Source organism: Stenella coeruleoalba (assembly GCF_951394435.1).
Source record: "Stenella coeruleoalba genome assembly, chromosome: 5".
In the NCBI taxonomy this organism is placed as follows: domain Eukaryota; kingdom Metazoa; phylum Chordata; class Mammalia; order Artiodactyla; family Delphinidae; genus Stenella; species Stenella coeruleoalba.
This window is the reverse complement of record NC_137150.1, coordinates 133,268,445-133,293,978: the sequence shown is the minus strand read 5'-3', so window position 1 is coordinate 133,293,978 and position 25,534 is coordinate 133,268,445. Positions and strand designations below refer to the sequence as shown.

The 25,534-nt window shown below is 38.3% G+C and overlaps 1 protein-coding gene across 5 annotated transcripts in view; it reads right to left on the bottom strand.

Moving 5' to 3' along the window:
• Positions 1–25,534, bottom strand: part of ITSN1 (intersectin 1) — a 231,899-nt gene that overhangs the window by 111,478 nt on the left and 94,887 nt on the right. For all 5 annotated transcript variants that reach the window (XR_013828579.1, XR_013828580.1, XM_079923189.1 and 2 more), the window contains exons 9-16: positions 24,292–24,355; positions 21,288–21,425; positions 19,754–19,869; positions 16,142–16,404; positions 13,828–13,977; positions 13,601–13,741; positions 5,654–5,741; positions 5,380–5,519 (exon numbers count right to left, since the gene is read on the bottom strand). Coding sequence is in view for 3 of the 5 variants with exons in the window: in XM_079923189.1 (XP_079779315.1) it covers positions 5,380–5,519; positions 5,654–5,741; positions 13,601–13,741; positions 13,828–13,977; positions 16,142–16,404; positions 19,754–19,869; positions 21,288–21,425; positions 24,292–24,355 (1,100 nt within the window). In the remaining 2 variants the exon portion in view is untranslated. The remainder of the gene's footprint in view (positions 1–5,379; positions 5,520–5,653; positions 5,742–13,600; positions 13,742–13,827; positions 13,978–16,141; positions 16,405–19,753; positions 19,870–21,287; positions 21,426–24,291; positions 24,356–25,534) is intronic.

Below are 25,534 nucleotides of genomic sequence, written 5' to 3'. Positions count from 1 at the left end.
TGCCACTGACTGGAAGAAAGAAATGCTCCAATGTAAACGCCATTCACGTTAGGACTTGGCCAGCACACAGTGACTAGATGGGAACCAACAAGGACTCAACTTACCAACATGAAACACAATATCTAGCCTCTTTGCCTGGATTCTCTTTATTTGGCTGACAATGGAGCCCTGAAAACTATAAGCTGTACTTTATGTTGCTGCTCTGTTATCACAGTGGTCTTTAAAGTATGGAACATTAAGCTATCAGGGCCAAGGAAAACTGTTACAGTAACTACTAACATTGCCAAAGGCAAGCAGTCAAATGCTGCTGTCTAAAAAGTCCCTACTGGTAATGGTATTTGACACTTGTTAGAGCCACAATTTTACACCTATAGCTAAGCACTGTATATAAGAAAAATAACTATCAGAATGATTCTATGTGCCTAAAAGGTAGACAGATTCTCCAAAAAATGTCGAGAGCTTTAATTTTCCTGTAAAACAAGGTAAAAAGAGAAAAGTCATAGATAAGTGATAATTTTATTTTTTTAATAAATTTATTTATTTTTATTTTTGGCTGCGTTGGGTCTTCGTTGCTGCATGCGGGCTTTCTCTAGTTGCGGCGAGCGGGGGCTTCTCTTTGATGCGGTGCGCAGGCTTCTCTTGTTGCGGAGCATGGGCTCTAGGTGCGCGGGCTTCAGTAGTTGTGGCACACAGACTCAATAGCTGTGGCTCGTGGGCTCTAGAGTACAGGTTCAGTAGTTGTGGCACATGGGCTTAGTTGCTCTGTGGTATGTGGGATCTTCCCGGACCAGGGCTCAAACCCATGTCCCCTGCATTGGCAGGCGGACTCTTAACCACTGTACCACCAGGGAAGTCCCAATAATCAATAATTTTAAATTGATGTTTCTAGGCCATGAACATGAGAAGACTTTTTATTCCTTAGCATGAGAAATATTTGCTGCATATATAACACATTTTAAAAGCAGAAAATTTGATAAACAAATTTGGTCCACTGAATTAAAGCTACTTCAAGAAGGGTTAATTCATCCTGGCAATAATTACTAACAAAATCAACTATTCCTGGTTAAATCATTGGTTAAATTTTTCATTAGATCATCAAAAATTTACTGTTCACACAAAAGGCAGTAAAAATACAAAATCTATCAATTGGGAATTTGAGCACAAAAGCTTCAATATCAGAGTGCTATCATTTCCCCCCTTTTTGCTAGATCTACAAAAGCCAAGTTTATTCCCTCTGTTTCCTTTTTTAAGTAATTCTTCGCTTTGGGTGATAAATTAGAAAGACACTTATGTCTTGGGATCAATTTTGGAAAACATAAATATTGTATCTATAAGGAAGATATCTACCAAAATGCATGGAAAAATAGCCTTTTCTAAAAGGAGAAAAAGAGTCCTCAATTTCCATGATATCAGATAGAAATGTAAAGGTCCAAGATTCTAGAGACCTTATGTTCCACAGCCCTGAATAACACGTCCCCAGAACTGAAGTATGCTTTATATTTTCAGTGGGTTGCTACCAATATGAAACAAATACCTGTTAATCTAACTGCAAAAGTAATTGTTTTCCTCTTTAATTAATGCCTTGAGTTATTTCCATCATTGGTTATCAGATATTGAATTAGGAGGCGTAAGTGCAGTTCTTGTTTGAAGAAAAAAGGAGAGATTCTCAAAAGAATGAATCTCAACTAGACACCTGGTAGACAGAACTAATCCAGACTGCATATTAAAAAAGAATAAGGGCTTCCCTGGTGGCGCAGTGGTTGAGAGTCCGCCTGCCGATGCAGGGGACACAGGTTCGTGCCCTGGTCCGGGAAGATCCCACATGCCACGGAGCGGCTGGGCCCGTGAGCCACGGCCGCTGAGCCTGCACGTCCGGAGCCTGTGGCCATTGAGCCTGCGCGTCCGGAGAAGCCACAACAGTGAGAGGTCCGCGTACCGCAAAAAAAAAAAAAAAAAAAAAAAAGGAAAAAGCATACCTAAACTCTTTCTCATTCAAGAAACTAAATATAATTATACTTCCCAATCCCAGTCTTATGCTTAAGAATCTGGGCTAAAGCAGGGTGCTATTGTTCCCATGACCTTATCCCTAAGGAACTGGACATGACCTTGAGTGTGCATCAAAAGAAGTGAATGGCTTATTGTAAGCGGTTTTGTATCAAAGGAACTATGAGAGTTGGATTTTGCTAAACGGAACCCTCATTTACGGAGCCAGCCATTGAATATAGGTTTAATGTTCCAATCAACTAATTTTAAATCTTTGCACTCCATAAGGTATTTCTCCAGTGTCACCATATTAGTTGATAATGAGTGAATTAAACTTTCTTTCTCTAGATGAACACTCTATACGAATATAAAACAATACTAAGTCCGAATTTCTTTTTTCTACTCTCCAGGCTGGTTTCCTTTTAGGAGAGGAAGGTTTAGGATGGAGCAAATTCACACCATCCAATTCGATGTGTGGAATGACTGGGCAGTTGAACTGTTTCACTGTCAGCAAGGTAGAAGTAATTTTTGCATCATTAGTGAAGATGCTGTAAAGGCACTGCCGTATCAAGGGAGACATGGAAGAAATCCCAACGGGTCAGAACGTGGCTCTCTTGGTCCATCACAAGAAACTACAGCTGCTAGTGAATATATGCTCTAAAGTCAGAAAAAAAAAAGCTTCATATTCTCCAAGGTGACTACAACAAAGAAAAATTGGCAGGAGATACTCAATGGATACTTAAATCTGCCTCTGAGTTGTCTCAATCAAATTATAAATCTTTTGATTCTTCAATGTAACTGTTTCTGCTTTGGTCTCACCAGGTTTGAGAGGAATAATAGAAATAATAACCGTCAGGTAACATAATATAGTCACTAAATCCTCCAAACGAGTTTTAAATAACAAAACAATATAGCTACATACTGGCTTGTGATTTTGTTTTTTACTCTCCACATTGACTTAAATTTAAAGTAATAATAGAAAACTAAAATAAAAATTGCAACGGAAAGGAATGTTCTTATTTTAAAAATAAGTATATTTGGAAAAGGGGCTAGTGGAATAAAGGGCTAAAAAATTAGCCTTTGTATAAGCAACTCTCTGATACTGAAGGCAGCATTAGTCAACTAAACACAGTAACAGTGACAAACACCACATTTTAAGGGTGTTCTCTATAGCAATGACAACAGTAATCCAATAGCCGAAATACAGCCAAAATAATGTGTAAGTCATCGAGGCGTTATCAAAAATCACCCACCAGGGACACTTCCCGGGTGGTGCAGTGGATAAGACTCTGTGCTTCCCAATGCAGGGGACCTGGGTTCGATCCCTGGTCAGGGAACAAGATCCTACATGCATGCCACAACTAAGAGTTTGCATGTTGCAACTAAGGAGCCCTGGAGCCACAACTAAGGAGTCCACCTGCCAGAACTAAGACCCAGTGCAACCAAAAAAAGAAAAAAATAATCCACCAGAATACCCCTTCCCCCTTCCTTCCTTCCTCCCTCCCTTTCTCTCTCTCTCTTTCCCTCTCTCTCTCTCTCTCTCTCTCTCTCTCTTTCTTTCTTTCTTGCCACACTGCAGCTTGTGGGATCTTAGTTTCCCAACCAGGGATCGAACCTGGGCCCCTGGCAGTGAGAGCGCCGAGTCTTAAGCACTGGACCGCCAGGGAATTCATCAGAGTATTATTTTCTAAAATGTGTGAACCTTGTTTTGGGTCGAACTTCTATAGGAAGGAATCTTAAGATTAAGGCAGAAATCTAGAGTACTGCCTGGGTTCAGAAGATACCTGAATACTTAACAGTTTATAATCCAAGAGACTATTAAAAAGGACTACAAGGGCTTCCCTGGTGGCGCAGTGGTTGAGAGTCTGCCTGCCAATGCAGGGGACACGGGTTCGTGCCCTGGGCCGGGAAGATCCCACATGCCGTGAAGCGGCTGGGCCCATAAGCCACGGCCGCTGAGCCTGCGCGTCCAGAGCCTGTGCTCCACAACGGGAGAGGCCACAACAGTGAGAGGCCCGCGTATCACAAAAAATAAAAATAAAAAATAAAAAGGACTACAAGCTTGCACTAGTGCCATATTCCTTTTGCTTGAAATAGTGACAAGTCATAAGAGAGTTAACATGTTTCTACTGTACTTATTCTAGAGAAGGAGAACTGATAGCTGTACTTCCAATACTTACATGTGACACAATCATATGTGTACGAATATAGAAAAAAAATATATAGTACATACACACATGTACACAAATACATATTCTGTGTAAGCATGAAAGCAAAAAAAACCCCCAAACACTAAGTTTACTCAAATAATATTTCCCCTAAGATCACTTTCCTGGAATTGTATAATTGAGAAAAGCTTATTACTTATTACTCTGAAAAAACAGTACAAATACTTCAAACTCAAATGTCTAGACAATTTGGCCTAGAATCACAATTCAAAAGTCAACTAAAAATCTCAAATATGCTTTCTAATTTGTTTTTCTATTTCTACTAATGAAGAATAGGATTTTAACTTTTTCCTAGTGTCAAAAGCTAAATTGGTCAGAATCAAGTATAAAGGATTTTAGGTTGGAAAAAGAAAATATTTGAGAAAAACAAGTGTAAAATCCAACTTTTTATAAGAACATAACTGATTAAAAATGCCAATAGCTACTTAAATCTACAGTATATGATTGTTATTGATAGGAAATGAGCTGTTTGCACTCCAAGATATTTTATTACAAGATAATAATCATTCTTAAGATGATAAAGTTCTAAAGTTAAATCAAAAGCACCAAATCAGAAAAAGGCTGTGATCTAACTACTTTTACATTCCCTAAGAGCTTTGGCATTTTCCTGAGTTTTACTGTGTAAATATGACAAAACCATACACCACTTCTGCCACAAAGACAAAAGCAATTACTCCATTAAACAATAATATTTTAAAATGTGAGGTGACAAAATAAAGACTTATATTCAAGTACAATCTTGAAGGTAAGAAGTGGAAGAAAAATTCTTAGTTTTAAAAGAGACAACAGTTCCTTTTCAGTAGTCTTCAAAGAACATAAGGAAGATGAAGCTTTTGGAGCCTAGCTTTTGGAAATTCAACTTGATGTAGTTCTCTACATACAAAAGGATGAAGATGTGTAAAAATGTAATTCAGGTAAAAGACAGATGTCATGTTGGGGCCATTCACTCAGCCCTAATTTAGAGATGCCAAATTCATTTTTATATTTTAAAGGAGAATAATTCAACTTAGATTGTTTAATGTTTATCCATAAATGTGAAGGCTTTCATGAAGGCTGACAAACCAGCCTAATAAATTTTTCTGCCTGGGATCAAATATCAGCTAATCATCTGGCCAGTTAGAGAAATTAAAAAGTAAGACATACATGTAGGCACACACAGAATAGTTACCTTCAGCTGATTATTGAAAATATCAATCTCCTGTAGTTTTGATCTAGTTTCTTTCTCCACTTCATCCAGTTGGTCTCGTAGCTGCTGCCGAGCTAGTTCTTTTGCTTCTAAGGCTCTTTTGAGTGTAAGAAGTGAATCTCCTGTTTTAGAAAAACATCGCAAGATAAGAAAAACAAACTGGCAGTGAGGAAAAATGGTTTTTAACGTTCTCATTTCAATTAAGAAAATTATTGCCAGTAAAAAGGGAAAAAGTCAACTTTTATAAAACACCTACTGTGCAAACTGTTCTGCTGAACTTGTTTTAATTGGTCATTGAGTATCTGTTTTTCTGGAATAAGTCTTCCAAGCATTTGCTGAGACTCCTAGGAGAGAAAGAGAACACAGCAATGAATGATGGAGAAAACCACCATGTTTCCTCATCCCTCAAAGACTCTCCTAATCTCAACCTGAATCCTCTACAGTGAAACTGTCAGGGTGGTTTCACAACTCAGCAGAGAAAATGGAAAGCAATGATCTCTCAATTGCACTGGGATCAAATGCAAATGCAGTGACCCTGCTGTTTGCAAACTGACTCAGTAGTTTAAACAGGAACTGTTCTGTCCTGAACTTTGAGCCTTAATAGGGTTGAACTGGATTACCATACACCTGAAGTTGGAAACAGAAATCAAAAAAGGACTTTTAACAATTAGAATCTTAGCTGCCATATGTTTGTCCAACACTCAGGATAGAGGCACAATTTTAAACAGCTACACCAAAATCTTGAACCAACTATTTTTTAACTGACATAGATAAAAGCTAAACCACATTGTACAAGGCTATTTGGAGTTTTCATGGGTGACTTGACAAGCAATTGTATTTGCCTAAGTTCAGCTGAAATTATTCAATATAGTTTCTACACATTTTAGAAAAAGGACAGATTTTCCAGGCTTTATTAAGGAATATTTGACTTTTATTTTTACTCTGATTTGAGAAAAAAATCTCTGTATATTAACTTTTGGTTTGAAAAAATTAAAATGTCAATTAAAAATTTTCACTAGAGGCTAAGAACCAGTCCCTTTCTGGAACAACCACCTTTAGATATAGACTGGCTTGTGTGTAATAAATCTTTGTGTACTATATGTCTGAACAGTAGATACAGTTCAATGGAGAGGATTTGGTAGCATCTTCTCATATGAATAATCCACACAAACACATATACCCCCCATCCCCCAAAATTTGAACAAAACAATACAAAAGTCGATCATTTCCCCAAAAAAGCATAGCCAACTAAGCTTCTCCTCTTGTTCTCCTTGCTAAATTAAGGCAAGGCCTCTTACCCAATCCCAAAGATTCTTTCCTGAACCAGGACAAACAATGAAGGATCAAGATGAAGCCTGGCTCAGATCACTCAGATTGTTTCATTTATTTAAACGTTACTTTTAAATGGACTACCTGAGTTTCAAAAATAGGTCAAACCAATATGAAGGGCTACCTGACTCATTTGCAGAGCAAGAATTTGCTAATTACTGTAAAGAAAGGAAACAGATTTCTCACGGCCTACTATGTACCTGCCTTTCTTCAAACCATGTATTATTTTTAACTTCACTACTTTTTCAGGAAACTTGATTGGTATTTTATTATCAATAACAATATACTAAGCATCAATCTTAAATAATAAAAATATGTTTGGACACAGAGCATTCAGTGAGATAATAAACACATGGCCTTCACTCCTAAATTTTCAACGGAATATTTTATGAAACTTCTCATAAATAGTTAATGAAAGACACAGAAAAACAGTTACCACAGAAAAGAATACACTTCTAAAAGGTGCATGCATTTTAAAGTATTTTCAAACAATTTCTAGCAGTGAACTTCTGATACTGTTTACATTATACGTCATATCTTAATATCTCAAATTGATTAGGACTTCAGTGATAATCAGTAAGGACACAGAAGACATGAACGACATCATGAAACAACTTGATCGACTGACATTTACAGGACACCCTACCCAACTTCAACAGAGTACACATTCTTTACAAGTGCACATGGAATATTCACCAAGACAGATCAAATGCTGGGCCATAACATAAGTCTCAATAAACTTAAAAGGGTTAAAATCATACAGAGTATGTTCACAGATCATATCATAAATAAATCAGAAATCAATAAGACAAATGGAAAAAAAATCCGAGCATTTGGAAACTAAACAGCATAATTCTAAATAATTCATCAAAGAAATGACAAAGGAAATTTTAAAAAAGGTTTTGAATTGAGTGGATTTAAAAATACAACATATTCATATGGCTATGACAATGCTTTGAAGGAATTATATAGCTTAAAATGTTATACATTATCAGAAATGAAGAAAGATCCAAACTCAATAATTTAAGCTTCCTCTTTACGAGGCTAGAAAAAAGCAAATCAAACCCAAAATAAAGAGATGGAAGGAAATAATAAGAAGCCTAAGTCAATGAAATAGAAAACAGACACACCACAGAGAAAAAAAAAAATCTATAAAATCAAAACCTTTTTTAAAAAAACCAATCAATAAACCCAATATGCTCCTAGCTAGATTGATGGAGTAAAGGAGGAAGAGGGGAAGGGAGAGGAGGAAGAGAAGGAGAAAGGGGAGGGAGAGAAGGAAGAAGGAGAGGAGGAATTGGAGTGGGAGAGAAAAGATACAAATTCCCAATATCAGGAATGAAAGAAGTAAAATCACTACAGATACTACAGACTTGCAAAGAATAATAAGATAATATTATAAACAATTTTATACAAATAAATTTGTTAACTTAGATGAAATGTTCAAATTCATTGCAAGATACAGAATTATCAAAACAGACCAGAGAACAAATAGAAAACTGGAATAGCCTTGTGTCAATATCTATTGAATAAATTTTGCAATTAGAAGTTCTACCACAAACGAGACTCCAGACCCAGAAGGCTTCACTAGTGAATGCCACCAAAAATTTAAGGAAGAAACACAGTTAACCCTCAGTATCCATGGGGGATTGGTTCCAGGATCCTCTCAAGAGCAAAATCTGAGATTGCTCCTGTCCCTTATATTAAAATGGCATAGTGCAATCAGCCTCCCGAATCCTTTAATCTGCACATTTGGACCAACTGATCTGATACTGGAACCAGACAGCTATTCCAGGGGGTGAGAGAAAGTTTTATAGAAATATACAGGATTTTAAGAGACAAGCTGATGGGGTTAGCTAGGAAGGCAGTGTAGTGTCAAGGTTGAGGTTGGATGTAAAGTCTTGAAGTCACATAGATCTGGATTCGAATTTGGATTCCTGTTTCCCAGCTAGAAACTGAATGCCAGAAACTGATTCTAGAATGTTCCCTTCTCGAATCTTCACTTTCTCACGTATAACATGAGAGTAATGATAGTGCCCTTACCAGATTACTGTGGGACTCTATTAAATATCCACATTAAGGTCTTAGCACTGAGCACACTGGCACATGCCAGGCTTTGGATAAATGGTAGCTACCACTACAGTCAGTCCACCATATCTGGATTCAACCAGCCTAGGATCAAATTTCAATTCAAATATGCCAATATGGAAGAACTACTGTACTATCGGTTTTACATAAAGGACTTGGAGCACCCACAGATTTTGGTATCCCCAGGCAACTTGGAACCAGTGCCCCCACAGATATCAAGGAAAGACTACCATCATATATTTTTAGAAACTAAAAGAGAAAAGAATACCCTACAGCTTAGTTTCTTATTTATTACCCTGATACCAAAGCTAGACAAGGACATTATGAGAAATCGATAAACTAATATCCTTCAAGAATTTCAATAGAGACCCCTAATAACAGCAAGTTGAATCCAGCAAAATGTTTGTTAAACAATAATACACCATGACCAAGTGCAGTTTACCCCAAGAATGGAAGGTTGGTTTAACATTCAAATATCACCATATTAACAAAATAAAGGAGAAAAAAACCACATAAACATCTCAGTAAATGCAGGAAAAAAGAATATGACCCAATTCAACACCCATTCATGATAAAAACTGTCAGCAAACAAGGAAAAAAAGGCAAGTCCCTCACCCTAAAAAGGGCATCAATCAGGGCTTCCCTGGTGGCGCAGTGGTTGAGAGTCTGCCTGCTGATGCAGGGGACACGGGTTCGTGCCCCGGTCCGGGAAGATCCCACATGCCGCGGAGCGGCTGGGCCCGTGAGCCATGGCCGCTGAGCCTGCGCTTTCAGAGCCTGTGCTCCACAATGGGAGAGGCCACAACAATGAGAGGCCCGTGTACCGCAAAAAAAAAAGGGCATCAATCAAAAAAAACCCTACAGTTAACATCATACTTCATGGTGAGAGCAATGCTTTGCTCCTAAGATCAAGAACAAGACTCTCACCACTTCTATTCAACATAGTACTAGAGGTTGTAATCAACGCAGTTAAGACAAAAAAAGAAATAAAAGGTGTATAGATTGGAAAAAAAAAAGTTATGGTGGCACAGTGGTGAAGACTCCATGCTCCCAATGCAGGGGGCCCGGGTTCAACCCCTAGTCAGGGAACTAGAACCCACATGCATGCCACAACTAAGAGTTCGCATGCCACAATTGAGAAGCCCGCCTGCCACAACTAAGACCTTGCCACAACTAAGACCTGGCGCAACCAAATGAATAAATAAATATTAAAAAAAAAAAGAAAAAGAAGAAATAAAGTTATCCTTATTCACAATGTTTATGCATGTAGAAATTCTAAGGAAGCTACAATAAAGCTATTAGAACTAATAAATGAGTTAGGCAATATCACACATATAATGTCAATATATGAAAATGAATTCTGGTTCTATATACTGGCATCAAACAACTGTAAATTGAAATTAAAATATGTAATACACAATAGCATCAAAAACCTTGAAATTAGGGCTAAACTTTACAAAATATGTACAAGACTTGTACACTGAAAACTACAAAACACTGCAGTAAGAAACTTGTAACAACCCAAATAAAATTAAGAGATATACTATTAAGACTCAGTATTGTTAAGATGTCAATTCTTCCCATACTGATCTATAAATTCAATGGAATCCCAATAAAAACTCTAAGAACTTTTGTAAAAACTGACATGATGATTTTAAAAGCTTCTGTGGAAATGTAAAGGACCTAAAATAGCCAAAATAATTTGAAAAAGAAAAATATTGAAGAACTCACACTACCTGATTTCAAAAATTATTATAAAACTAAAATTATCAACAGAGTGAAATACTGGTGAAAGGATAGACATAGATCAAAGGAACAGAAGAGAATCTAGAAAAGATTTTTTACAAATGTGGTTAATTGATTATCAACAAGCTACCAAGGCAATTCAATGGGGGAAAAGGACAGTGTTTTTAATAAATGTTGGTAGAACAACTGGGTGTTGGTATGGAAAAAAACGAACCTCACCCCTTACCTTACACTTAAGTAAAAACCAACCGGAAATGGATCACAGACCTAAACATGTAATATAAAAGGGTAAAACTTCTGGAAGAAAAGATAAGAGAAAATATCTGCAATCTTGGGATAGTCAAAGATTTCTTGCATCGAACACGGAAAGTATAAACCATAAAAGAAAAAAATGAATAAATTGAACTTTCCCAAAATTAAACACGTCTGCCCTTTAAAGAACACCATTACAAAAATGAAAAGGTAAGCCACAGACTGGGCGAAAATGTTTGCAAAACATCTATCTGACAAAGGACTTCTGGGACTTCCCTGGTGGCACAGTGGTTAAGATTCCACGTCCCTAATGCAGAGGGCCCAGGTTCAATCCCTGGTCAGGGAACTAGATCCCACATGCATGCCGCAACTAAGAGTTTGCATGCCACAACTAAGAAGCCGGCAAGCTGCAACTGAGGAGCCCTCCTGCCACAACTAAGGAGCACACGTGCCGCAACTAAGGAGCCAGCGAGCCACAATTAAGGAGACTGTGAGCTGCAACTAAGGAGCCTGCCTGACACAACTAAGACCCGGCACAACCAAATAAATAAATATTTTTTTAAAAAAGGATTTCTTACGAGAATATATAAAGAACTTTGATAATATGCTAAACAACCTACTAAAAAATGAGCTAAAGATTTTTTCACAAAAGACACACAGAAGAAGATGCACACTAATACACATATGAAACAATGACCAACATCATTAGCCTTCAGGAAAATGCAAATTAAAGCCAAATGAGATATTGTTACACACCCACCAGAGATGTTAAAATTAAAAATAATGGCAATACCAAGTGTTGACAAGAATGAGGAACAACTGAAGGACTCATACACTCCTGGTGAGAATGTAAAATGGTACAACCACTTTGCAAACAATTTGATAGTTCCTGATAGGGTTAAGCACATACTTACATGACATAGTAATTCCACTCCTAAAATTTAACCAAGAGAAATAAAACACATTTCCACATAAAGGTGTATAAGTAAATACTCATTGCAGCTTTATTCATAAAAGTCCCAAACCAGGGACCTCCCTGGTGGCACAGTGGTTAGGAATCTGCCTGCTGGTGCAGGGGACACGGGTTTGATCCCTGGTCTGGGAAGATCCCACATGCCGCAGAGCAACTGAGCCCTTGCACCACAACTACTGAGCCTGCGCTCTAGAGCCCGCGAGCCACAACTACTGAGCCCGCGCGCCTAGAGCCCGTGCTCCGCAACGAGAAGCCACTGCAATGAGAAGCCCGCACACTGCAACAAAGAGTAGCCCCTGCTCGCTGCAGCTAGAGAAGGCCTGCGCACAGCGATGAAGACCCAACGCAGCCAAAAATAAATTAAAAAAAAAAACAGTCCCAAGCTGGAAAAAAACCTACATGTCCCTCAACAGGTGAGGGGATAAATAAGGAAATACTACTCAGTGATGAAAAGGAACAAACAACTGATTCAGTCAACAATATGGATAAATCTCAAAAAAAGCATGCAGAGAGGAAGAAGCTGAAATAAAAGTCACAATGTTCAAGGGACTTCCCCGGTGGGGCAGTGGTTAAGAATCCACCTGCCAATGCAGGGGACACAGGTTCGAGCCCTGGTCCGGGATGATCCCACATGCTGTGGAGCAACTAAGCCCGTGCGCCACAACTACTGAGCCTGCGCTCTACAGCCCATGAGCCACAGCTACTGAGACCGCATGCCTAAAGCCTGTGCTCCGCAACAAGAGAAGCCACCCAATGAGAAGCCTGAGCACCGCAATGAAGAGTAGCTCCCGCTCGCCGTAACTAGAGCAAGCCCGCGTGCAGCAACAAAGACCCAACGCAGCCTAAATAAATAAATAAAAAGAAAGAAAGAAAACGTCTCTGAGAACACAGAGGTTTTAAAACGACTTACAAAAAAAAGTCACAATGCTCAAAACTGATCATATTTCATGATGATATGCAGAACAATATCTACATGAATTTGATGCCCCCTAGCTCAACACTTGAAACCAAACCAGGTGATACTGTAACAACTTGGTGGTCAAGGTTGTATAGGTAATAAAATGAAAGCAGAACTGCTTAGAGTACTCCACTGTCTCCAACTGTTGTGTATACATACATTTCTGGAACTCCCCCTAATATACTTAACTGCACTTCTTTATTGTGCTCATCACGGTAAAGCCAAAGTCCCATGAATGGACTATAGGCCCTGTGTGATCCAGCCCCCACTTGCTCCAACCATAGTGGTCTCCTTGCTGTAACTGGCATCCCAGAGACCAGCTACAGCCTCAGGTCTTCTGCACTATTGTTTCCCTACCTATAACTTGCTCTGCCAGATATTCACATGGCTCAGCCACTCATCTCTTTCAAGTCTTTGCTCAAAAAGCATGTTCAGAGAGAGGCCTGTCCTGACCACATTACTCAAAATCACAGCTCTCCTTACTACTGGGGACTCTCTTCCCTACTTGCTCTCCAGAGCAACTTTTCATCTTCTAATAGAGTACATACTTGTTATTTTATTAGTGCTTGTCTCCCCTGCAAACAGAAGGTAAGCTCTGTGAGGGCGGGGTTCCTGTCTCTGCTGTCCACTGCTGGATCCTCAGTGCTTACCAGAGCTTGCATTGAGCTGGCATGTAGCAGTCTCGGCAAGTGTGCTGAGTTACTAGACAACCTATTTTCAGGCAACGACCTTATCTACTTCATTTTGGCTTCCCAGTGCCTATTAGATGCTTGATGTTTGTTGAGTGAATAAATGAATGAGATGAATCAGAGAAAGGCATGTAAGCCAAAAAGCTTTTAAGGGACATATTTTCTCACCTGTAATTGTTGCTGTAGGTGGGTGATTTCAGCAATTCTCAACTCTCTAGATTTGTTTGTGCTCTCAATTTCTTGCCTTTGGGTTGTCAATCGACATCTGATATCTTGAAGTTTTCCTTCCAGTTGATGCTTCTTATCATTCTTTAACAAATGAAAAATAATAAGAATTATTAGCATTTTAATGGTTCAATGTAAGTAGATTCCCAAAGCATAATCAAACTACTCACTAGAGCTTCTAATTCAAATTCCAAAGTCTTTTTCTTTGCTTTCAGCACAACTATGTCCTCTTGTTCTTTGTTTCTTTGATTTAATAGTTCTTGTCTTCGATTCCGTTCCCATTCAAGCTGTCGTTGCCTTTCAAGCTCCCGTTTTGCAGCCTATGACATACACAGACGATTTATTAATTCTTCAGTTCTTACACTCTTCAAGGTCTCTTAGTAAGCATTACATCTAGTAAGTCTTTTCTTTTAGGGGTGAAATATTATTAAACATTACAAGAAATTTTTATTTTAATATAGCAGAAAAATTTTATACAAATATAATATTCCTTCTATGGGAAAACAGAGAATATTGAGAAAGGCTATTATATTTACATGAGCTGAGAACAGACTGGATTGTTTCACCACTGACATTCAATTCTTTACGCTGCTAAGGATGCGTGGTGTGCTAAAATAAGCTGCTCTTCCTTATTTACGGACTCATAAAAAACAAGGAAAATTAATCTAGTAAAATCAAGCCAAAAACCCCAGAACAAAAAACAAAACAAAAAAAGCTTTCTTCCATCAAACAAGTAATTATTATTTCTTCTGTCACATGAGAGATTATTATTTGTCTCAAGCTTTAAAAGTCTGTAACCCCCATCTCCCTAATCATTCATTTCCTTTTTAGCACAGAAGGTTCTGTAATTTCTCTGGCAATGTCAGCTCTCTTCAACGCTGACTCTGATGGCTGCTAGGCAGAGTAACTGTGGGAGCACCTGGCACTCTTTATCGTATTGTAATTGCTTCTTACATACCTGTGCTCCAACTACACTGTAAGGGCCTGGAGGACAGGTAGAATTCCTGTTTATCACCATATCTCCAGGGACTATCAATGCCTGGCACATGGTAAATGTCAATTAAATAATCTTGAATAAACACTCTAAAATACTTTTTTTTTTTTAAAACACTGAAGAAGGAAAGGCTGTCTACCTTTTGGTTGTCATCCTGGAAATGAAAATCCTGTTAGTATCTGTGTGTGTCTGCCCGAATGAAAGGGAGCTTATAGCTACAAGTTTTCTAAAGCAATCATCAGGAGATGAAACCAAAGTATTATTTTTTTATAAAGACAAATCCCCCATCTTTAAAATACATTTTATCCACACAAGAGAATCATGTCATTGCTTCTGTAACAATATACTAGGACTTCCCTGGTGGCGCAGTGGTTAAGAATCCACCTGCCAATGCAGGGGACACAGGTTTGAGCCCTGGTCCAGGAGGACTCCACATGCCATGGAGCAACTAAGCCCATGCACCACAACTACTGAGTCTGCACTCTAGAGCCCACGAGCCACAACTACTGAGCCCGTGTGCCACAACTACTGAAGCCTGTGTGCCTAGAGCCCGCGCTCCACAACAAGAGCAGCCACCACAATGAGAAGCCCATGCACCGCAACGAAGAGTAGCCCGCACGCAGCAATGAAGACCCAATGCAGCCATAAATTAATTAATTAATTAAAAAAAAACAATATACTAAAATTGGAAAGACAGACAGGAGACAGGCTTGGCCCCTATCCAGGTATGGCACCAAATTTAGGAAGCCATCCATAAAATACAGTGAAGATTACTAGACATATTTTCTAAAGTGGAAAAAGAAAAAGATGCAGAACAATAAAATTAGCGTGATACCATTACAGTGGTTTCATAAAACAATTTCAACTAAACCTTCAACCTCCCCACCATATAAACCTTTTTGTTTCTATATTTGTATGTGAATGCAGAAAAAAGGCTAGAAAAAAATACTTAACTGCTATCAGTGGTTTGTTTCAAGACTGTATTATCAAAAACTTGTACATGAATGTTCATAGCAAGAGTATTCAAAATAGCCAAAAAGTAGAAACAACTCAAATGTCCACCAACTGATGAATGGATAAATTTAAAATGTGGTCTATCCATATAATGGAATACTATTCAAACACAAAAAGGAATAAAGTAATGATTCACGCTACAACTTAGCATGAAAACATGCTAATCGAAAGCCAGACGCAAAAGGCCACATATTATGTGAATCCACTTATACAAAATGTCCAGAATAGGCTAACCTATGGAGAGAGAAAGGAAATTCGAGGTTGTTAAGGGCAGGAGGAGGGGGAATGGGGAGTAACCGCTTAATGGGTAAGGAATTTCTTTTTGGGGTGATGAATTAGTGGTGACGGTTGCACAATTTTGTGAATAACTAAAACTACTGAATTGTAAAAAGAAAAAAAGACTGTGTTAATATATTACTTAAACAGCTCTGGAAGAGCATGCGTGTTCATGACGGGGCTGCTCCCCAGCTGCTCACCTCTCGCCTCTCGATTTCTTTCCTGCGCTCCTCCTCTCTCTGACGTTCTAGCTCCCGCTGCTTTTCCAGCTGCTTCTCCAGCTCCAGTTGCCTCTTGCGCTCCTGTTCCTGGCGTTCCCGCTCCTTCCTCTCCTGCTCCGCCCTCTCCAGCTGGGCCAGGCGCTCTTGTTCTTTGCGCTGCTGCTCCAAGAGCGCTTGTCTCCGTTTCTCCAGCTCCAGATTGCCACGTTCAAAGTTCTCACGCTTCTTATCTTCAAAGGTTACTTTAAAACAAGACGTAACGATTAGGAAAAGCCATGATTTTCAACATAGTATTTTCAAAGGGAAAACTCAATGGCATATTGGAAATGTGTAGTGTACCTGCAAACCTGAACTCCCAAAGCTTCTTTCTCACCTGTGCCCTCACTGATAAGCACTATGAACGTGCCCTTCACCCAGCTTCTTGCTTATATACTCTCCCCTCCAGATGAACCACATCATAGTGTTCGAAATGCCAAACGTGGTTTCTGGAATAATCTTTTGACAGCAGTTCTGCATCATCACCCAACCTCCATACCTTCCCTGTCACTCTACCCTTTCCCTTTTCTATGACCTGGATTCAGCAATTGACCCCTTGTCACTTCTGTACCATGAATCTTTCCCTTTCTACCTCTTTTTTCTTTGCTTAAAACCGTGCTGTTGTGTCTTCAATTTTAACAAACAAGACAGTTTCTGAATGCAGAGGTAAGAAGGTAAGTCTCCTCCTGGGTTTCACACTGAAGAGCAGGTTGTGCCCTAATCATCATGGAAATGATACTCCGTAAGTTATTTTTTCTAACCCATTACTCAGTTTCCTTCTTTGAGAACACCAATTATGAATTTTAGAACTATCCCCAGGTCAATAATTGTTTTTCTCTGATCCTTGCTAACACTGTTTAGATCCATTTTATTTTACTTTTAAAAAAAATTCCATCCACCACATCCCTTACTATGTTTTCAGCAGCGTCTATTCAGTTTTGTGTTTGCCTCACACGCTTCTCCTTGGAGCCAGCCCCAGACAAGGGAAGCTCTCACTGCCAGCCTGTGCAGCATGTCATTCCCATTGTTCCCAATCTATTTCAAGGGCCGTCACTTCACACACTGTCTTGAGATGTGTAGCTGTGAGCATCCTTTCTTGGCTTCTTCCCACATTCCTGTCTGGCCTTCACTGAAAACAGACCTTCCTTACATACTGTAGTTAGATTAGAGATCAGAGATGGCAAGCAAGTTTTATTTTCTTGTTCTTCTGGCTCCTTTTGTGATTTCAGAACAGGCAGCAATCATTTTACTCTGCCACCTTAAAATCGAAAGTCCCCTCCGTCAGAGAAAGGAATGAAGTAATGATACATGCTACAATGTGGATGAATCTCAAAAACACTATGCTAAGTGAAAGAAGCTGGATGTAAAAGGTCACCCACTGCATAATACCATTTATATGAAATATCCAGAAGAGGTAAATCCAAAGAGACAGAAAGCAGACTGGTGATTTCTAGGGGCTGGGGAAAAGGGAGAATGGAGAGTAACTAGGTATGGCCACTGTTTTGGACTGAATGGTTTCCACCCCACCAATTTATAGGTTGAAACCCTAACCCCCAAATGGGCTGGTATTTGGAGATGGGAACTTTGTAATTCCAGTTAAGATAAGGTCATGACGATGGGGCCCTCATTATGAATTAGTGGCCTTATAAGAAAAGGAAGAGAGAGCTATCTTTCTTTTTCCATGTGCACACACCGAGGAAAGGCCATGTGAGGACCTAGTGAGAATGCAGCCATCTGCAAGTCAGGAAGAGTGCCCTCACCAGGAATGGAAGTGGATGGCACCCTGATCTTGGACTTCCTATCCTCCAGAACTGTGAGAAATAAATTTCTGCTGTTTGAGACACCCCGACTATGACATTTTATTATGGAAGCCCAAGCTGACTTAGACAGCCACTGAACTGTACACTTCAAAATGATCAATTTTATCTTAAGTAAATTTTACCTCGATTTAAAAAAAAGAAAAGAACTGAAAGTCCCTATACATCTTTTTAATTCCAAAATCTGGCCCTATTTCTGGTACACAGAGGCACATAATAAATGGTTGTTAAAAGAAAGAATGCACTAACCCAAAACTCTAATACTGTCACATCCTGTTCAAAACTTTAAATGAATGTCTTCTACCAACAGAAAAAGAAAATTCCAAATTCTAAGGATTCCTGTTCTTATTTGCTTTAAGACTTTACTCCCATTATTATCAACCTGAAATGTTCCTCCCTTCCACTTGTAATGACCCAATTACTCTTCAAATCTCAACTCAACTGTGACCTCTTCCATAGAGATTTAATTGCTTGTGTATTTCCCAGTCTATGCCAACCAGCTATAAGTAAGCTCTTGCTGTGCATCTATAATTCTGTCTTCAGGAATTTATCATACTTATGCACTGCTTTGATGATTGTTTATATGGATGTCTTAAATCCTCAGTTGTATTATAACCTTCCAGAGGGCATGGACCATGTATTATTAACATTTAGATTCTTCACTGTACTCAACACACTTGAACAAAGAACATTTTCAGTAAGCAGTTTACCACTGAACAAGAAGTAATTTAGTTAAAGAGGAGACTAGGAGACCTAGTGTCCTGAGCAGGTCAATTATCCCCTGAGCACTTTAAATGCAACAAAATGACACTGACAGAGTATTAAACATAAAGAGCTTCCATAATAAATTTCATTAGGGTGTCAGTATCAATTGTCATCTCATCATTAATAATTCATAGCTACCATAGAATATTTTAATAGTATGATGAATTTATCTTTGTAAATGAGGATAATTTAAATTAGGTTCATATTAAATTTAAAATAACTTCTTGTTATCAAGGAGCTTCCGATTCTATAACAACATGAGAAAACAACAGTAGGCAATTTTACATTCTATTTCTGCAACCACCTTAAAGGCTTATCAGTTTTGAGCATTTTATAGATAACATTTATAAAATTTTTGTTAAGTGGTAAATAATCAGATTTCAACTTAAAAGCTAGAACAAGGGTGCATTAGCAGAGTACATAATGTTCTTATTTCTATACATATATTCAAATCCAAAAGCATATGAAAAGTGTCTCCTTTCTGACTAAGGTCAGTTAAAGAAACATAGCAAGGGCTTCCCTGGTGGCTCAGTCGTTAAGAATCTGCCTGCCAATGCAGGGGACACGGGTTCGAGCCCTGGTCCGGGAAGATCCCACATGCTGCGGAGCAACTAAGCCCATGTACCACAACTATGGAGCCTGAGCTCTAGAGAGCCTGTGAGCCACAACTACTGAGCCCGCGTGCCACAACTACTGAAGCCCACACGCCTAGAGCCTATGCTCTGCAATAAGAGAAGCCACCGCAATGAGAAGCCCACGCACCACAACGAAGAGTAGCCCCTGCTCGCCACAACCAGAGAAAAGCCTGTGCACAGCAACAAAGATCCAACACAGCAAAAAAATAAAATCAATAAAATTTAAAAAAAGAAACATAGCAAGAATGTCAAAAGCTAAATTTATTTTTGCCTCCATCTTTGCCTTAGAGATAGAAAATCTCTAATATGCTATAATTCAAATATAAGGACTGTCTTACCAGGTAATTTCTTTTCTAGTTGTTGCTGTTCATCTTCTAAAACTGGTTCCTCTGGTAACCTCTGATCTACCGAAGTTGAGCTTATGACAGATATACCACTGCCAGATCGAACTCTTCTGCAGTTGTGGAAAAAAAGAAAAAAAAAAAAAAGGATTCATGTAAAGCTGTCTAGGTAGAATTGGGTAAACTATGAAAAAAAATTTTTTTTAAGATTATGCCACATATCATGGAGCAAATTTCATTTTTAGTGAGGAAAAGATAAAGATTTGGTCTTCTCTATTTACAAGAGTTTCTTAAAAATGAGTATCTGAACGTCATCAGACTCTGAGTGCCATATTCATTCAAATGTTTAGAACCATCACCAAAAGTAGGACAATTCCAAAGGATTAAATCAATGAACAATTGTCAAGTGGTTAGAGCAGTACCTTGGACATAGTAAGTGTTTGCTGTTCCGATCATAACCCTCCTATGAAACATTAAATTTCCAAGGGAAGATTAGCAGCTCAGCTAATTGAGAGCATCTTTTTTTTTTCCCTTTACAAAGTCTCTCCACGTTATCTCTAAACAAACACATGAAATGTCTATACTTTATAGTTCTTAAAACAAATCACTTAGTTTACTGGTTAGTTTCACTTTACACCATTAATCTTGCTCTTTTAAACCGATCTACCTATCTTCTTTTTATGCTTTTTTATCAGCTTCCAGTGTTGTGTTTCTTGTAGCGATTCTTGAAGCTGTGAGATTTTGTGGGCAAACTGTCCAGCTACCGGTTTCTTCCTACACGTTCACAGTTTTCTCAGCTCCCCCCTGCACCATGTATGTGCTGACAGTGATGGCTTCATGTTTCATACTTTTATGGGGACTTTTCCCCCAGTCCTTCCTGTGAGGAATTAGGACAGAAATTCTTATCTGCGCTTCTTTTGTTCTTCTTTGTCTCGTAAGATCTCAAATTTGTCTTTTAAGTTAAAGCTTTGAGACACAGTTGTCCAAGAGGGCTGTGTATGCATGCGTGGTTGTGTGTAGGCGGAGGATACCAGTAACTGCAGAGTCTTCCCAATTGGACCCTGAACTACCCTCTCAATGTCTCCATTGAGGTTATGTTTCAGACCATGAAAATTTTCTTTAATAATCTTCCTGATTATAATTTCTACATTGCCAGCATTTTGTTACCTCTGTCTGGAATGTGTAGAATTCATAGGCAGAATCTCCTTGCTTTATTTTCTATGTACAGGTTGATATCATTGCACTTAAACTGCTAAAGTTTTGGGTGAGCTTTGATTATATGGATTGTCTCAAAAATCACAAAATCTGTGATGTTTTACTTGACTGTTTTACTAATATCCTATGAGTACTTTAAAGAACAGAACAGGGAAAGATTAACACAAACCTACCTAAGAAGATTTGCTTGAATTCATAGATATTTCATTTACTTGCCAAGAATAAAAAATGACTATAAGATACACAGGCAACAAAGCCAAGTTTGAAATTCACATACTCAGCGCACAATTTCTTATGAGAGCCAAATATTCCTTACCTAAAGGAAGGTGGAATGTATTCTGGGGGCAGGACCGGTGGCAGTGGTTGGCCAGACATAGCTACATCAATTAGGTGCATAGCCAGGATAAATTCTTCTGCTGTGAGTTTTCCATCTTGATCAATGTCAGAAAGATTCCTATTCAACAAAAAGTTCATTGTAATCTAGCTTCATGAAAATGCATGCTTGTTACTATTCATGAGTGATTTAAACGTTCTATTTTCTTATTCTGACTCTAGGCCAACTGAGTTCCTCTGTGCCTCAGTTTATAAAAATAGTACCTATTTCACACCACCATTGCAAAGACAAAATGAGACAATCCATATAGCTGGGATGGTGTTCAGCATTCAACAGATGTTAACTATGATTATAATTACACTCTTCTCAATCATTGCAACCCATTTTAAATGTATCATACATTCCATGTGTCTAATTTAGACTACGCTCTGCAGACTATCAGGTCAGATAGTAAATATTTAAGCTTTGCAGAACACACAATCTCTATCACACAGAATTCTGCTGCTGCAGCAGCAAAGTAGCCACAGACAATATATAGAGAAACAAATGGGCACGGTTGTTTTAAAAAAACAAAACCAGGTGCAGGCCAGATTCAGCTCACTGGACCAAGCCCTGATCTAGGCCTCCAAGGGTGGATCTTTACGGCCTCCAGCCACAGAGGCAAGGTGTTTTCTGTTCCTTAATCTTAGGATTCAATCGTCACTGTTCTTCATAATCAACTTGCCCTGGTAGCTAATTAAAGTAAACAGATTTTTCTAGCAAGTCCAAGAATGTGATTTTACTTAACAACTTCTGGACACCAAAAGAGGATGCAAGACCACAACACTGTTCACTAAAATACCAATAGGACAGATGCTACACTGGGCAACTAACTGGCTTTGCTGATGCGATAAATCAAGAAACTCCTCTTAAATCTGAAATTTCCTCAGGTGGCATAAACTCTTTTTTTTTAAGGTACAATATCCATACGGTAACATCCACCCCTTTTAGAGTACAATTCTTCGAGTTCTGACAAACACATTCAGTTGTGTAACTCTACAATGTATAGAAGTTTCATCATCACCGAAAATTCCTGTCTTTTTATAGTCACCCTTTCCTTTGCCCCCAGGCCCTGGCAACCACTGATCTCTTTTCTGTCCCTCTACCTTTGCCTTTTCCAGGTGCCAGACTCCTGTTTTTAAGTAGAACACAGCCACAAATGAAAACCCTGCCTGTTTTACCTTGTTCTCTCTTCCTTTCCACTGCCCACTCCTAGGTAAATGCAATTCAAAGGCAGGTGGAATTCCTATTTGGTTTTTTCCCCATACTTGCCTGAAGAATGGCTGTACACATTTAATTAAATATCTTTTTATCATATAGAAAGAGAATATAATATTCTAGTAGGAGAAGACTCAAGTATTTTTTTCAAAGAGGGCAGGTTATAAATGAGAAACTTAAACATTTCATTATATTCTAGTGTCATGAGAACAACCAACGTCCATAAATGTTAGGTCTTTAGTTTTTATTCCAGAGGGCCCTAGGATATTGGTACACACCCAGACTTAAAGAGGTCTAGATGTGTCATAGATATAAGATGCTTGCTAACTGGTCTGTTATTATGCTATTGCAAGAGGCTGACCCTTTAAGCAAAGCAGAAGGGACTATAATGGGTGAAGGGAGCAGCCCTAGAGCTTGACCACTTATGAAACAACCACATCAATGAGCCTGCAGCAAAATCTTGAACCTAGCAGGTAAGTGGTACAGACCGGGTTTATCTTCCAGGTGGAATCAATGGATAATGCATAACTGAGAGATATACACTCCTGAAGAGTGTGTGTTCTAGTTAATATTTAACTAGATATTAAAATTAAATATTTAACATTCTAGTTAATATTTAAATGTAAAGAATCCTATAGGATTAGGCAAGGCTCATCAATAGCTACTAAAACTCATTACAAAATAGACAAAGAGAAATAAATGTACCTACTGATGAAAGTACTCGGTATCATCTCTGATGTATTTTGCAAAAAAAAAAAAAAAAAATTCAAACTTGAATCTGATGAGTGGTTCTCAACCACTGATTGATTTAGTACTGCAAAGAACATCTGCCAATGTCTGGAGACATTTCTGATTGTCACAAGTGGAGGAGGGGCTCATGCTGCTGCAGTAGGCAGAGGCCAGAGATGCTACTTAACAATCAAAAGTCCACAGGACAGGCCTCCACCACAGAGTCATCGGGCCTAAAATGTCAATAGCACTGAGGTGCAGAACCCTGCTCAAGATCTAATTACCAATCTACAGGAAATACAAGAATGAATTAACACCACAAGGGTGCCATCAGCTAAAGTTAGGCTATAAGAAACTATAGGACAAATGATCTGGGGTTTTTTTGTGGGGTGGGGTGGGGGAGGAGTGGAAAACAAGACAAGGGGGAGTTTATAGGTTAAAGGAGACTTAAAAGATGTATCAACCAATTGTTACAAAATATAGATTTATTTCAGTCCTGATTTGAACAAATCAACTATAAAAAAATTATGAGACAATCTAAGGAATTTAAACACCATCTGATTAACTTAATGATAAGAATTACTATTTAACAGTTTTAAGTGGACTTTTGGTATTGCAGTCATGTGGGGAAAAAATCCCTATGTCTTTTGGAGATACAAGCTGAAATATGTGCAGATGGAAATGATATAATGACTGAGATTTGGCTTAAAATAATTGAAAGGAGGAGGGGAGAACCAGGACAAGTCATGAGTTGAGACTTATTTAGGCTGTATTATGAGTTCTTGAGAATTCATTATATTGATTGCTCTGCTTTTGTATTTTTCAAAATCAAAAGGGGGGAAAGTAAGAGGGGTAATCATAACAACTCATTGGAAAATTAAGCCTACTCCATATATCCCCCTTAGAAATAACGGTATTAATCTAAAGACCCATGAGCCATATCAATTCAAGAAATACAGTTTCCTCTTTATACAAACCAAGGAACTTTTTCATTCCTTACCATATTGAAGCCAGCTGAGCCTGTGGTAAACTTGACTGCATAAGAATAGTTCTTGCTTGGGGACCTAAACAAAAACCAGGAAAAAAATATAAAGATGAATCAGCAAATCTTCACTGATCAGTGTTCTGCACATAGGTACTATATAATCTCATGCAATCACAGTGCTTTAAACGATATTTGCTATTACCCGAAGGGCTTTTTAAAAAGGAAATTAAGCCCCAATGAAAAAGGCAAGAAACACAAAGCACCTGGCACACAGTCAATAAATTTTTGTTAAATAGATGTTTAATGAGGAATGAGTATGTAAAGGATTAGAGTTTCAAAATATAACCTGCCCTTCTGTCCAGGTTACCATCTCTATTCGTATCAGGCTTTTATTTACAAAGCTGAAACTTATTCTCTCTAAATTCAGCATCTTGGCCACCACCTGCTTCCTCCACCATGATGACTATCAAATTCAGATAAGATTCAGAGAATCTTAGAGGAGGAAGGAACCTTAGAGAGAACTCTTCTACTCATTTCATTATACAGACTCTAAAACAAAACTAAATAAAAAAAACTTGCTCAAGGTTGTATAAATGGCCAATTATCGCAGCCATTTCCTAGGTTAGTGATAAAGAAGAATTTCTGGAATTTCAACTCTCATCTCAGAATCAGCTCTCACTTCTTAAAATACTTGTATATATCTTCAGTTTTGGCATGAAACTAGCCTTAGATACCAGAAAGGCTACAATGTAAGAATTTGAATGTTTAAATAAACTAGTGTTAGGAGGAGAGAGATAAATATCTTATGTCCATCACTGACTCCCAAGGTGTGGTCCCAGGATGACATGAGGACCAAGGAATGGAAAGTGGTAGCAACTGTGTTAGGAAGATTACCACGCATAAAATTTTGCTTGTTCTGTGGTATACTGGAATGAGAAAAGTTCATTGATCATTTTATTTAGTCTCTAACATTGTATTTAGAATGTTGGCAACATTAAAGTAGAATTAGCAAAAGTTTAGTGAATGCTTCAATTTATACTTGTAACAATTCTGCTCACTTCAGAACTATATAAAAGAAAGTTCATATTTCATCTATTCAATAAAAAGTGTAACAATAAATGAAAAGAACTAACCCTGGACCTGGATATCAGGACATATGGATTCCAGTCCTGACTCTTCCACTCCCTAATGACATGTGACATTAACAAAACTACTTTTAGGAAGTTCTTTTATCTCTGAAATGAGGAAAATGATCTAG